The following is a 15243-nucleotide window of genomic DNA, read 5'->3' on the forward strand; positions in this document are numbered from 1 at the left end:
TAGAAGCAACAGAGAGCCCCAGGAACGAGTCCGGAAAACATCGATGCTAACACTTCCTGGTTCTTCACTGTTTTCGCCTATGCGATTTTTGAATGGGTTTTTGGCGCGATGCTTCAAATAAGGTCTCTGGGCAACGCAAGCTTAATCAAACATGAACCAGTGTTTAGTAATATCATCTTCACACATGAGGACCACTTTTATGAGTTTTTAAGCTTTTATGTGCCGTTAAAAGGGCGGCTAGCTAGCAAACGGCTAAATGAGACTACACTGTTGAGTCGACGGGGATATTATACGTCAATAACGTCATCACTTCAAAAGACGAACACGGAAATTCTCTTTTCCTCACCTGGTTCAGTCCGGGGTAATCAGTGCACAGCAGCGCAACAACAGTCCAGTTGAGTGGTGACGTGACGGGGAAGCCTATGCGACACTGTGTGTAGTTCTGGATTAGCTTAGCACGAGCTTTTTACTTCTAGGGCTCGCATTTACGCTTCAAAACTCATGAAAGTGGTCCTCATGTGTGAAGATTATCCGGCTGAACACGGGTTCGTGTTTGATTAAGCTTGCCTTGCCCAGAGACCTTATTTGAAGCATCGCACCAAAAACCCATTCAAAAATCCCATAGACAGAAACAGTGAAGAACCAGGAAGTCCGGGACTTCCGCGTTCCGACTACAAAAATACGTCATCCCTGGGGCTCGCTACTCGACGCAGTTCTATCAGCTTGGCTGGCAGAGTGAAAAGCACCACCCTCTCTCTCAGTCTTGCCTGGCGAAGCAACTCCACGCAGTTCTCTCTCTCGCCCAGTCTTGACAGGCAGTGTCAAGCAGTGAAATCCTCTAACACCGAATGTGCACAAAACGACAGCCCCACTCGAGTCTCAGATCAAGAAGCCCCTTTTCTCCCGTGCGAGCAGCTTCCGACACAGCGCAGCAGCGGGCTAAAACTCACAGAACACTAGTCCACAAAGTGCGGCGGCTGCAGCTCCTTTGATGTCAGGACAAAAAGGTTTTTCTAGCTCAAAACCCAGACGAAACTCTGCGGGTTACTCCCAAAATCAACTCTTCCCTTTACCGTGACGACCACCTTTCCACGCTTTCCAATGAAACTGGCTCGGGAATATCACCGAAACTTATCTTTTAAATAATTATTTGGTCTCACCGTTTCTCATGCGACCGCTCTCGTTTCAGTCAGCAGCGCGCTCTGCCACTTCCGCTTCCTCTCGGGCTATTCACGAGAGATTCACCAGAGAATACTGCGCCCCCACTGGACAACTCAAGAGTCTCTCCCCGTCACAAATACTGAAATTTGCCATGGAGGTCAAGTGTGTGTGAAGGGGTCAGGCGGTGGGGGGGTCGCAGCTATAGAGCTGAACAAAAAATAACTGGGGAAAAAAATCAAATTTTCCTCATGTTCTCCGTACTTCTACCAAATGTTTTCTCCGAGCTGAAATCCTGTGTCAGTGTTACCTCCGTAGGCTGTGTTGCTGCATATTGGAATGGGTAAAATAAGCAGGAGGATGGATTGGAACAGACAGTCAATCTGCATCAGACTGCAGAGCTGCAGTCTAATTCTTGACACCGTAGCAGTCAGCTCTAAATTCAGCATCGTCAAACTGGAAAAATGGCAAGACTGTCAAGAAGTCTGCCGCTTATTGAACTAGATTCCAGTCCATGTCAACCGCTCGACAAAACTGGTGCCAGGAGTGAAATATGGAAAGCAACCGACATAATCCAAACCCAAAAGTTGCTGTACCAGTCAAGTGCAGTGACACATGATTTTTTTGTTCTTGTTGTTGTGTTGTTGTGTGCTACATCATTTGTTTTTGCTGCTCTGCTGCTGTTGTTTGTGTGAGAGACACACATTGCATTTTGAAGGAAGGAGATTTCTATGTATTAAATGTCTCTCATTTTAGCTTAATAGAGAATCGCAGGTGATGACATATTTTTGTACGCTTAAAGTAGCGATCATTTAGAGTTGTTGTAATATGGCTGATCTAGCAGACACATGAATCTGTTATCTGCCCCTCGTCCTGTCTGATAACATGACCACGATCTCTATATTAAGCTCCACCCCTCATCCTGTCTGATGACATGACCACTGTCTCTATATTAAGCTCCGCCCCTCATCCTGTCTGATGACACATGACCACTGTCTCCATATTAAGTGTGTGTGTGTGTGTGTGTGTGTGTGTGTGTGTGTGTGTGTGTGTGTGTGTGTGTGTGTGTGTGTGTGTGTGTGTGTGTGTGTGCGTGCGCGCGACTGCGCGTGCGTGCGAGTTTGTGCGTGCGTACGTGCATACGTGGCACGCGCGTGCATGTGTGTGTGAGAGACACACAGAGAAAGAGAAGATATAAGAATAGAATAGAGAAGACAGATAAATGTACATACATACTACATGCATACATACAGAGAGAGAGAGAGAGAGAGAGAGAGAGAGAGAGAGATAGAGAGGATTTGCTCATATTAGCAGGAGAGGAAATGGGAATGTATGGATTGATTTGAGAGGTAGCAGGCTGAGTAATGAGTGTAATTATGATTTGGGCATCGTACAGTGCTGCTGCAGGTATGATGGATTCTCTCCTCTCTGTACCGCTGAAGGACATGGCTCCCCTACTAATACTGTCCTGTCTCTTTCCCTCTGTGTGTGTGTGTGTGTGTGTGTGTGTGTGTGTGTGTGTGTGTGTGTGTGTGTGTGTGTGTGTGTGTGTGTGTGTGTGTGTCTGTGGGTGTGTCTGTGGGTGTGTGTGTGTGTGTACTGTCATGTGTGTGTGTGTGTGTCTGTGTGTGTGTGTGTGTGTGTCTGTGCGTGCATCACACATCTACATACAGTACAGTAGTTTGTGGATGTAGCTTTTGTGTTTGACCGATGATAGCCGTTTGGTTGTAAAACCTGTTTACTGTGGGTAATGGCATGCTAAATGTGCTAAAACTCAGCCCCAGTAAACAGACAGCTTGAGCAGTCCTCTCATTCCTGCCTGTGGCCATCAAACTCTTCAACTCCTCCCTCAGAGTGTGAGATACTCTGAGTCCAACTCTTCAACTCCTCCCTCAGAGTGTCAGATACTCTGAGTCCAACTCTTCAACTCCTCCCTCAGTGTCAGATACTTTGAGTCCAACTCTTCAACTCCTCCCTCAGTGTCAGATACTTTGAGTCCAACTCTTCAACTCCTCCCTCAGAGTGTCAGATACTCTGAGTCCAACTCTTCAACTCCTCCCTCAGAGTGTCAGATACTCTGAGTCCAACTCTTCAACTCCTCCCTCAGAGTGTCAGATACTCTGAGTCAGAGTCCAACTCTTCAACTCCTCCCTCAGAGTGTCAGATACTCTGAGTCAGAGTCCAACTCTTCAACTCCTCCCTCAGAGTGTCAGATACTCGGAGTCCAACTCTTCAACTCCTCCCTCAGAGTGTCAGATACTCTGAGTCCAACTCTTCAACTCCTCCCTCAGAGTGTCAGATACTCTGAGTCCAACTCTTCAACTCCTCCCTCAGAGTGTCAGATACTCTGAGTCCAACTCTTCAACTCCTCCCTCAGAGTGTCAGATACTCTGAGTCCAACTCTTCAACTCCTCCCTCAGGGTGTCAGATACTCTGAGTCCAACTCTTCAACTCCTCCCTCAGAGTGTCAGATACTCTGAGTCCAACTCTTCAACTCCTCCCTCAGAGTGTCAGATACTCTGAGTCCAACTCTTCAACTCCTCCCTCAGAGTGTCAGATACTCTTAGTCCAACTCTTCAACTCCTCCCTCAGAGTGTCAGATACTCGGAGTCCAACTCTTCAACTCCTCCCTCAGAGTGTCAGATACTCTGAGTCCAACTCTTCAACTCCTCCCTCAGAGTGTCAGATACTTTGAGTCCAACTCTTCAACTCCTCCCTCAGTGTCAGATACTTTGAGTCCAACTCTTCAACTCCTCCCTCAGAGTGTCAGATACTCTGAGTCCAACTCTTCAACTCCTCCCTCAGGGTGTCAGATACTCTGAGTCCAACTCTTCAACTCCTCCCTCAGTGTCAGATACTCTGAGTCCAACTCTTCAACTCCTCCCTCAGTGTCAGATACTCTGATTCCAACTCTTCAACTCCTCCCTCAGGGTGTCAGATACTCTGAGTCCAACTCTTCAACTCCTCCCTCAGTGTCAGATACTCTGAGTCCAACTCTTCAACTCCTCCCTCAGAGTGTCAGATACTCTGAGTCGGAGTATAGAGACTGGCCCTCGGATTTATTTCACACATCAGCAACTTTACAACCCTCATTATATTTTATTTTATAGACACTTTAACTGTGATATACTGCAATACTGTACTTTGTGCAATAATCTATCCACAATACTTGATGTAGAGTTTACTATCTGGAACTTACTTTTTGCACTTTTCACCACTTTAGCACTGTGAGAAACTGCAGCATTGCATTATTAATTTCCCCTCGGGGATCAATACAGTATTTGTGATTTCTGATCAATCAGGTGGTCAACCTGCATACTATCCTACTATATACTATAGCAAGTGAATAGCCTAAATACACACATGCACACACACACACACACACACACACACACACACACACACTCACATAACATTATACATCCTCCTATTAAATGTTTATTGCAGTTCGTTTCAGCCAGAGCCATGTATATAGAAGAGTCGCGACATCTCCATTCACTCCAATGGACCAGTTTTTTACTCTCAAGAGTTCCAGGAAGTAAGGTCCTGGATTAAGCAGCACTGTCGAGTTGCAGCAAAATGGACAGTTTGTGTTGTACTTTTTTTTTTTTTTTTTTTTTTTTTTTATCAAATTTTACATTATCAGCTTTATTTTAGCATTCAAAAGTAGCGCGAGACCCCTTCCTGGCTGTTCATTGGCTAATGAGTGTCTGGTTTTTTGCTCTGGTTTCAACCTGCCTATTATCCTAGTTTGTTTTGCCATCATGCCAAGCAATGACTTCACTGTAGTGCTTTAGGTAGCTCTCAGTTTGCAGCGAGGGCTGCTGTCCAACAGCACAACTGTGCCAGCTGTGGGAAGCGGAGAAAAGTACCCAAAACCGTACGATTTAAAGAGACAAACACACTCATACTCACATTCATACCGATGGGCGACGATACACCTGATTTACACGTCTTTGGAATGTGGGAGGAAACCGTAGCACTATGGAGGAAACCCAGTGTGAACATGAGGGGACCTCCCAAGGTCTCACAGAGAAGACAAACCTAAGTGTTTCTTCTCTCTGTCAGGTGACAGTTCTTCTAACCACTGAGCCACCTTGCTGCCGCCCCCTACAGTCGCTCTCCAGGTGCTACAGTAGCATTAGCACCAGGAGAGGTCTGGTGGAATCATCTCCTCAGGACTGCAGATTTTTTCTTTCTTCTCCCGTCCGGAACTAACATGTCAGTGACCTTCTTCTCTGGCTATCCCAGTACCAATTCAGTGTGAAATGGCCTACTACTGTATTTCCACTTAGCTCTGACATCCGATGTAATTTTAATCACGCCCGCATCAACATCGTGTGTTTCACACAATTACTGAGACTTCTCTATAACGAGGGCTGTATGAGCACTGGCAGGGCAGAGCAGCACCCACTCCTCACTATCGGGAGCCACTTAAGCTGCTGGTCTGTGGTCGACGATGCGTGACGTTTCACACTGGCCTGTCCCCGGATTACCACGGCCCCCCAAGTACATTATTTTACCATCCAGATGACTGACTGAAATTGGGGATGGACATGGGGAAAAGCAATTACTGATCTCCCCTATTCACCTTATGTTCAGACACGGGGGGGGGGGGAAATTTTTACGGGTCGTGTTAACACTTCCGGCGGTCACGGCGCGAAATACGAATGAACGTCATGAAGAAGAGAGTTGTTTTTGTAGCGGACAGTGCAGGCGGTAAAACAAAGAACGTAGCCTACTACTTTGAGCTCGGTACACAGCAAGCAAGCGGAGTATCCACTGTTAGCCAGGTCAGATAACGTTATCGTCGACAACGACGAGCACTTTCTTGTAAAACATACCTGGACTCCAACAAAGAAAGCTTCAGGTGGTTTTCTCTCCTCCGAGCGCAGCTCGAGCCACTTACGTCTATAAGACCCGCAGACGTTAACGTAATTCCCTGGAATGCGAGAATTAACGAGCCAGTTACATGGCGTTGCATTCTTAGACATTGCCGTTTGCTTTTATTTGGTATGTTACATACAATAGACTAAATTATTAGTTAATTCAGAGTTGGATGATATTGGAGCAGCCAGTCATTTTCTTTCTTCTTCTTTTTTTGACGGAAGTCGTCACACGACCACAAAACCGGGTCAAATGGGCGTGGCTACATAAGGTGAATAGAGAGCCAAAGCCACGCCCCTTTCCGGTAGGGCCCGGTACGAACCAGCATCAGAAAGAATACGAGTGGTACTGAACGGCGAGAGACAATAATTGTTTAATCCAGATTTGTATTGTGCCATGAAGTACACATATGATGTTTGTCAATTTAAAAGATAACTTTGCAAGTCAAGCAAGCCGCAGTCGTCGACGCCGTTCACCACCACAGAAGCAGGAAGTGGGCGTGACTTTGGCTCTCTGTTGACGTTGTCTGAAGTGTAAATTAGTGGACACCAGAGAGCCATCACAACTTTCACTTTTTGACCCCCCCCCCTCCTCCTCCCCCCCCCCCCCCCCTCCTCCTCCTCCTCCTCCTCCTCCTCCTCCTCCCCCCTCCTCCTCCTCCTCCTCCTCCTCCTCCTCCTCCTCCTCCCCCCCCTCCTCCTCCCCTGGCAGGCCGGGCGTTGCTGCGTCTGAACGGGGAGAAGCTGGAGAGGATGGGCATCGTCCAGGAGACCCTGAGGCAGGAGGTGCTGCAGCAAGTGCTCCAACTGCAGGTCAGAGAGGAGGTCCGCAACCTGCAGCTCCTCAGCAGAAGTAAGGAGGTGTGTGTGTGTGTGTGTGTGTGTGTGTGTGTGTGTGTGTGTGTGTGTGTGTGTGTGTGTGTGTGTGTGTGTGTGTGTGTGTGTGTGTGTGTGTGTGTGTTTGTGTGTGTGTGAGAGAGAGAGAGAGAGAGAGAGAAACTGACAGACAGAGAATGATTGGATTTGGTTTGGTTGGGTTGGGTTGGGGGGGGTCTCTGCACACGCACGCCTGCTGTGACATAAGTGGCGGTGGGCACTGGAGTGCGTGTCTTTGTGGCAGTGTGTGTGTGGTTTGAACAGCAGGGGGGGCTATCTTGATTTGCTGCCCTGCCCCCCCCTCCCAGGCTGACTGAAGTGTTTCTATAAACACTTTTATTATCCAGCCATCAATAACCGGGCCCAGCCAACGACTGCTGACCTAGATTCATTTGTTGGCAACCGCATCTCGTTTGGGCTGTTGCAGTGATTGCTGCTTGTTTGCTGTAACCATGGCCAACAGTCCTCACCTCACAGTGAAACGTCCACAACACTTTCTCCACTCTGCACAGCACTGGATTTCACTTCTTCTTCTACACCGACATTTTCCCTCCTCATAGCCAAACACTGATTTTGCATTGATCCATCTTTTCTAACAAAATGCTCCCTATTGGTTCAGATCATATATAATATATTCTATCAATTTAGAAACAAATCATGTGCTGTATTCAAACCCATTACGCTATTAGGTTTGCAATTTTAGCCCACTGAGCCAGGCTTTCTGTGGACCAGGCTTTTGCTGAGGCTTGGGGAAGATGTGGTAATATAATATATAACCAGTAAATTTGGATATAAATTTCTCTGGAACACGGGGTCTCGTTTTAATCTTCCCACACTCCACTCTTGGGACTTATAAAGCAAGTCGTATAGCATCAACTTCTGTGCATCCACAGATTCTGTGAGAGCGCCACAATGCCTCTGCAGTCGTCTAACAGAGAGCGAGAGACACACACAGGACTTTTTGTTTTCAATGTCAAGTTAGTTTTAATTATAGTTTTCGAAGCAGGTTTGCTAGTTTAATTTATATATATATCAGTATATTCATATGTTTTAAAAATGTTTTGTAAACACACAATACAGTTTTAGTTAGTTATGGTTTTTTCTAAAGCCTCGTTTTTATTTTTATTTTAGTTAACGAAAACGTTTTTTCCACACCTAGTTTTCGTTATTTCGCTATAGTTTTCGTTGTATGATAATAACCTTGGTGAGAGAGAGAGAGAGAGAGAGAGAGAGAGAGAGAGAGAGAGAGAGAGAGGGAGAGAGAGGAGGAGGAGAATGGAATGGGAAGGAATAGGAATGAAAGTGCTGTTGGACACATATATGAATAGAGCCGTGCCGATGTGATTTGCCAGTTCAACAGGCCCTGACTGTGAGCTATAAGGGACAGCTAATTGGGTGGCCTCATAAAACAGCTGGGGATCAGTGAGCTGGGGGGGTGTTCAGAGGTGATGGAGGTGATGGAGGTGTTCAGAGGTGATGGAGGTGTTCAGAGGTGATGGAGGTGTTCAGAGGTGATGGAGGTGCTTCAGAGGTGATGGAGGTGTTCAGAGGTGATGGAGGTGTCCAGAGGTGATGGAGGTGTTCAGAGGTGATGGAGGTGTCCAGAGGTGATGGAGGTGTCCAGATGTGATGGAGGTGTTCAGAGGTGATGGAGGTGTCCAGAGGTGATGGAGGTGTTCAGAGGTGATGGAGGTGTTCAGAGGTGATGGAGGTGTTCAGAGGTGATGGAGATGTTCAGAGGTGATGGAGGTGTTCAGAGGTGATGGAGGTGTTCAGAGGTGATGGAGATGTTCAGAGGTGATGGAGGTGTTCAGAGGTGATGGAGGTGTCCAGAGGTGATGGAGGTGTCCAGAGGTGATGGAGGTGTTCAGAGGTGATGGAGATGTTCAGAGGTGATGGAGGTGTTCAGAGGTGATGGAGGTGTCCAGAGGTGATGGAGATGTCCAGAGGTGATGGAGATGTCCAGAGGTGATGGAGGTGTTCAGAGGTGATGGAGATGTTCAGAGGTGATGGAGGTGTCCAGAGGTGATGGAGGTGTCCAGAGGTGATGGAGGTGTTCAGAGGTGATGGAGATGTTCAGAGGTGATGGAGGTGTTCAGAGGTGATGGAGGTGTCCAGAGGTGATGGAGGTGTTCAGAGAGGTGATGGAGGTGTCCAGAGGTGATGGAGGTGTTCAGAGGTGATGGAGATGTTCAGAGGTGATGGAGGTGTTCAGAGGTGATGGAGGTGTCCAGAGGTGATGGAGGTGTTCAGAGAGGTGATGGAGGTGGGACAGGGTGAGGGAGACATGTTGTTGTTGTTGTTGTTGTTTAGGTTTTGAAGGTTGAAGTGAGGAGGGTGAAGGACGACAGCAGAGGTGAAGGTTGAGGCATGGAGGAGCTTAAAGAAACAGTTCACTCCAAAATGAAAATTGCACTGAGGTTGGCTTAAAAAAATACATATCTTTTCTTTCTTTCTGGATTCCCCAAACCTGACTGACCCCGTTTTCTCCCCAATTGTACTTGGCCAATTTCCCCTGCTAGGCTGTCCCGGGCATTGCTTTACCCCACCCCCTCTGCCAATCTGGGGAGAGCTGTAGACTAACATGCTTCCTCGGCCGTGTGTGCAGTCCCCTGACAGCGAGGGCGAACGTCACCTGCAGGACGTAGCGCATGGGAGGATCACACTAGCCCCCCCTCCCAGATTCCCCCGACGGACCAGAGGCGGCACTAGTGCAGCGACCGGGACGCATGCCCTTAATCCAGCTTCCCACCCACAGACACAGCCAATTGTGCCTGTATGGACGACCGACCAAGTCGGAGGTAACACGGGGGTTCGGACGTGCGACCCTCGTGCTGCTAGGCAGGGAATCTATCACTGCACTACCACCCGGACGCCCTCAAGTTGGCTTGAACCTGTCTTGTCCCACAGTAACGGTCCGGACCTCCAACTTGCTCTCATAGCTCATCTTTTTTTTACGACTTTAAGTTGATTGAATTTTCAATTTTCAATAAAGCAAAACCACATCATAGAAAACACAATAACAGTAGGCTACAAACCTTGAACATTACCAGGCAGAAAAGATCATCATAGCTCATCACCGGGGCACGGTGGCTCAGTGGTAGAGCTGTCGCCTCGCAGTCAGAAGGTCCTGAGTTCGATTCTCGCCTGGGACACTGTGGGCGCTGTGGTTGTGTTCCCCCCCATATCTTCAGTGCCTACTGCCCAGGTGGGGTATCTCGTCGTAAGGGCCTTTCTGTCTGTGTGGAGTTTGCATGTTCTCCCCGTGCTCCCCCAGGGGGGTTCCTCCATATATAACCCCCCCCCCCCCGTCCCATTAAAAACATGCAGAAGATCAGATCGTCATCGTCATCCGACCAGTGACGACAACATCCGAAGTCGGTCCCCGGGGGCTGTACGAGAAAAGCGACCACTGCTCCTGGCCTGCCCCCCGGAGGAAAGGACAAAGCCAGGATGGGTTAAATGCAGAGGACAAATTTCACCGGCCACCATCAGCATGTGTGTGTTGTGGTCGTCCGTGCATGTGTTGATTGTAATCGTGTGACAATAAAGACGGGCTTGTCCGTCTGAATCGTGTTTTTATCTTTGAGAAGTAAAGCACAGGTTTTGGTTGGCACACACCCTGACACACACTTTCAGCCACTCTCCCTGAACGATTCTGCCATCCATATTACAATTCTGGTAAGGTTGTGCGACTGAGATTTACCGGTGCCTTGTGTCAGATCTGATTCATCTCCAATGGATTTGCTAAAAATTAAATATTGATCTCGCTACTGGAAAAAAGAGCACGATAAGTTTGACTCTCGTATGAGTTTTCTCTCTCTCATCTGAGCCACATTAGGATTTAACATGACCTAGGGCTCCCTCATCATCTACCTCACCAGCTCTGTGGAATACTCTCTCTCTCTCTATCTCTCTCTCTCTCTCTCTCTCTCTCTCTCTCTCTCTCTCTCTCTCTCTCTCTCCCTCTCTCTCTCTCTCTCTCTATCTCTCTCCCTCTCTCCCTCTCTCTCCACCCCCACCTCTCCACATAACATAAAATACAGAGTTATGATGAAGAATAAAAGGAACAAAGGAGTACAGAGGTATCTGAGGGATCACATTAAAACATGGAGAATAGAGGCATTACCAAAGCAGAGGACAGAGAGCAGTGATTGGAGGAGACGTGAGACAGAGACAGCGGATGAAATGGACAGAGACAGAGAGATGAGAGAGGTGAAGAGGTTGAGGAAGGAAGGCGGATCCTGGAAGAAGGTTTGGTGTGAATTCACTGGTCCAGACATCATCATCATCGGCAGAGATTTACGAAATGCCCACTAAAGTGTTGTGGACACAAATAATGTGATGAATACGGTTACATTCTTATACCATGAAAGTGGCAATAGCACAAAATCAAACTTGCCATTTTCACCTGTTTGTCACATGACAATGGTAGCACATTTAGGCAAGAAAAACAACTTTGATGCAAGGATAGGTCAAAAATAGGTTACGGCGTTGGTTATGGTTAAATCACAAAAACTTTCACTCACAAAATTAATATGAATTAAAAAACCGTCAATCACACACAGTTATACTTCATGCGTGGGTAATACAACTCAGATCATTGGAATCGAAGGCCAATATATAAACACAAACTTTACTTTCTATTGCGTTATTTCTATTTTTTTATGACTTAAAGTTGATTGAATTCTACATTTTCAATAAAGCAAAACCATATCATGGAAAACACAATAACGGTACAAATCTATTGTGTTATATTTCAATCTCAAACCGCAGCCTGTTTCTCCTGCCTCCTCTGCCTAATCCTTTTGCGGTCGGGGGGGAAACCCTATTTCCTCTCGTTCGTTTGTGCACGGAGCGCGTACACGGAGCACGGAGCGCGTACGGTGTTTTGCATTCTAAGACTATGGTGCTTTTCCCTGTCATTCGAGGACAAGCAGCAGGCAGTCAGGAGGAGTAGAGATGTCACAGAGGCAGGAGGACGCCGCCGTGCAGAAGCTCTCGGGGTAAAGTGAGCCGCGTTAGTAGGCCGTGTCGGAACATCTGTGGAAGGCCTTTGGGGAGCTCAGAGGATGGAGGAGCTCAGAGCCTGGCAGGGGATCTGCCTCCCTCTCCTCAGCACCAGCCTGCGCTTGTTTGTATTCTTATATAGTGGCAACTAGAAAGTAACTGTCGGTCCCTCCCTCCTCCTCCTCACAACACGGCGGCTTTTCTCCGACGTGTGTGTGTGTTTGTGCGTCTCGCCATCTGCCGCGTCTCAGAGTCTCAGTGGTAATTAGCTGAAAACCGGATGATGTCGCCAACCACCCCCCCACCCCCCAACCCATCCTCCTGAAACCCACCCCCCCCCCCAAAAGAAACTGTTGTCATCAGCACCTGGGTGTTTGGTCGCCGTGGGAGATTGTCGTGCGGCAACCTTGCCGTTGACTCGTTTTGGAGGGCTCCTCTGACGTTTTGCGTCCTTGCTCAGAGCTTTTACTCTGAGCTCCGTGCGGCGCCTGACAGCTCAACTGTATGCATTAGAATATGAATGAAAGTCGGGCGCTTGATCAGATGGAGGAAAAAAAGAGGGAACATGACATTTCTCTTCAACACAAATCTTTGCCCGGGTGCCATAGATAGTACCCCTCTTCTCATCCGCCCTCTCTCCCTCCTGCTGCTGCACCGAGGCTCTGTCTGACGACTCCATCGGGAGCTCATCAGAAAAGAGTAGCTCTCTCTCTTTCTCTCTGTGTGTCTGTCTGCACAACAAGCCCGGAGTCATATCTCTCCCTCTCCATCCGTCTGCTGCTCTCTCTCTCTCTCTATCATCTCCTGGTTTCGCCTCCCTCCGATGCCACATCACATCTGTCTGTGTCTGGAGACAGGTGGCGCGTCTCCCTCTGCTATCACAGGAGAGCTCGAAGACGCCAACAGTCTGGCTGAGGAGAGCCTCCCTCCCCCGCTGGCACTCGGGATGGGACGAAGAATGGCTAGTTGTCAGGGAAACCACCTGGCTGCATCTGTGTGTGTGCGTGTGCGTGTGTGCGTGTGCGTGTGCGTGTGTGTGTGTGTGTGTGTGTGTGTGTGTGTGTGCGTGTGCGTGCGCGTGTGTGTGTGTGTGTGTGTGTGTGTGTGTGTGTGTGTGCGCGTGCGTGCGTGCGTGTGAGTGTGTGTGAGAGAGAGATTGAAAGAGAGAGAGAGAGAGAGAGAGAGAGAGAGAGAGAGAGAGAGAGAGAGAGAGAGAGAGAGAGAGAATGACATTGAGGGGGAAAAGGCTAGGTTGCATGTTAATCTGGTTCATTTCATAATTTGGTTTACCATATGTTCCATTATTTTGTAGCTCATCCCTCTGTGTCTCTGTACTGACTGAACTGCAGTGTGACAGTGACAAACTATACTGAGCATTCGCAAATAAGGGGACATTCATACCAAAAGCGTTTTTGGAGCTGCCAGCGTCTTTCTGCAATTCATTCTCTATGTAAGGACGCGCTAGACGTGCTCCTCTTTTAATGAACGCACCTGGCGTTTCAGCACTGGTGGCGTCTGTTGTTTTTGGAGGAGCGCTGTGGGCGTTTTAAAGCTGAAAAAAGTTGAACATTAGAGGAAAAGCGCCCTGGTCGTCTTTTTCACTCTTCCTACCTTTTCTCCTCCAGAGGGATTTTCAACCTCCGCTGCTGCCAGAATTCGCAATAATCAAACATCAAACATCAAACAGACAAAACCAGCTGGCTACCGTCCGTGTGGTCGTAGTCTAGTGCGCGCGACTGCAGGGGAAAAATAAAACGGACCACTAAAAAACCGCTCCGTGCATTGTGTTTTGTGCACAATGGAAGCGCTCTCGACATGATTTTCATAGCGTTCAACTTCTGACTGAAAAAAACACTTTTGGTGTGAATGTCCCCTATTACTGTGTATACTTTATATCATTAGTCTTTTATTAATGAAACAGATTCAGCAGACACACAGATGTTAGATGTCTCTATGTTTCACGATTAAAATTCATTATTGTAAACATACAGTATTATCTTCCCATGCTGACTCTAGACCCCGCCTCTCTTCTTCTGTGTCTCCGCCCACTTAGTGCATTCTGTTTAAAGTCACAGTGTTTTTCCTCTACATTCATCCAGACAAGAGACATCGCAGCATCTCCGTACGCTGTGGTTGTCTTTCTACTTCTCAAAAGTCAACTAGTTTAACCCATTGATACCTGATGCAGCATTTGTGTGTGTATCCCTTTAAGACCGCGAACCGCGTATGACGCGGTTCGCGGTCTTAAAGGGATACACACACAAATGAGGGATATACACTTCCTCGAAACGTGAGAAGCGGCTGCTCTGTGATGGAGTACAGTGCGTTATCATGGTGGAGATAGAGGCTATGGGCACACTGGGTACTTGGTAATTCACTGGGGCTTATTGAGTAGTAAGGTGCCACATATAGAGAGTCTGAGGGGTTATGAACCCAATACAATACTTGTGCTTTGGAAAGGCTATTAGATGAGACTGAAATGTTGTGCAGACAAGGGAGGCTTAGCACAGAGGACAAACAGAGGGCAGAGGCAGGGGGTCTCTGAGTTCATGTGCGTGTGTGTGTGTGTGTGTGTGTGTGTGTGTGTGTGTGTGTGTGTGTGTGTGTGTGTGTGCGCGTGCTTGTGCGTGTGAGAGAGAGCGAGAGAGAGAGATAGGCATTGAGTACATAAAAGGATCTGGGGTTGCGTCAGGGCACGGTGTGAGAGACAACCATTACTGCATTTCAAGTTTCTGTTTTTTTTCCGACCCATTCAAATCTTAATGATGCATCCCCCCCCCCCCCCGTCTCTCCCCTCTCTCTCTCTCTGCAGCCTCCTTTGGAAACTTCTCTTAGCTCATCCCCTGATCCATCTGGCAGCCCTTTCCCTCTCCTCTCCCCCCGGTCTCAATACGTCTCCAGGAGCCGCGGAAGAAGAGCTGCTGTCCTCAGATATGCGTTGCGGAGGATCACCGAGTGAAAGGGGAGAGGACGCGCCTATAGACCACATGTCAATCAGCCTGGACGATTCCCCATTCAACGCCGCCAATCTGGTCTACTACAGACACTGAGACAGAGACGAATTAACCCTGCTCTGGTGCAGGGGCACCCGCTGTACCACGGTGAGAAGATGTAAGATTCACAACCCCCGGCGACGACCGAGGCCCGTCACCGGCCTGCTCGATCAGAACACATCTCCTGTTGGTTTCTTGTCTCATTTGGGTCGGTTCGATCGGGGGCAGTCTCCAGAGAAGCTTGGGGTGAAAATCACACATTCGATTGTTTTCGTTTTCGTTTTTTCTCTACCTTTGAGTCGAGGTCATGACGAGAATAG

The 15243-nt window shown here is 48.0% G+C and overlaps 1 protein-coding gene across 1 annotated transcript in view; it reads left to right on the forward strand.

The window, feature by feature from the left end:
- Positions 1-14765, forward strand: part of LOC310780768 (uncharacterized protein) — a gene marked incomplete at both ends in the record, with an annotated part of 74772 nt that extends 60007 nt beyond the window's left edge. Inside the window, 2 exons of the mRNA XM_083641272.1 lie at positions 6757-6897; positions 14743-14765. Coding sequence (XP_083497398.1) covers positions 6757-6897; positions 14743-14765 — 164 coding nt within the window. The remainder of the gene's footprint in view (positions 1-6756; positions 6898-14742) is intronic.
- Between the last annotated feature and the right edge of the window lie 478 nt (positions 14766-15243).

The sequence above is a fragment of the Poromitra crassiceps genome, assembly GCF_964638095.1.
Source record: "Poromitra crassiceps genome assembly, chromosome: 8".
Lineage (NCBI taxonomy): Eukaryota > Metazoa > Chordata > Actinopteri > Beryciformes > Melamphaidae > Poromitra > Poromitra crassiceps.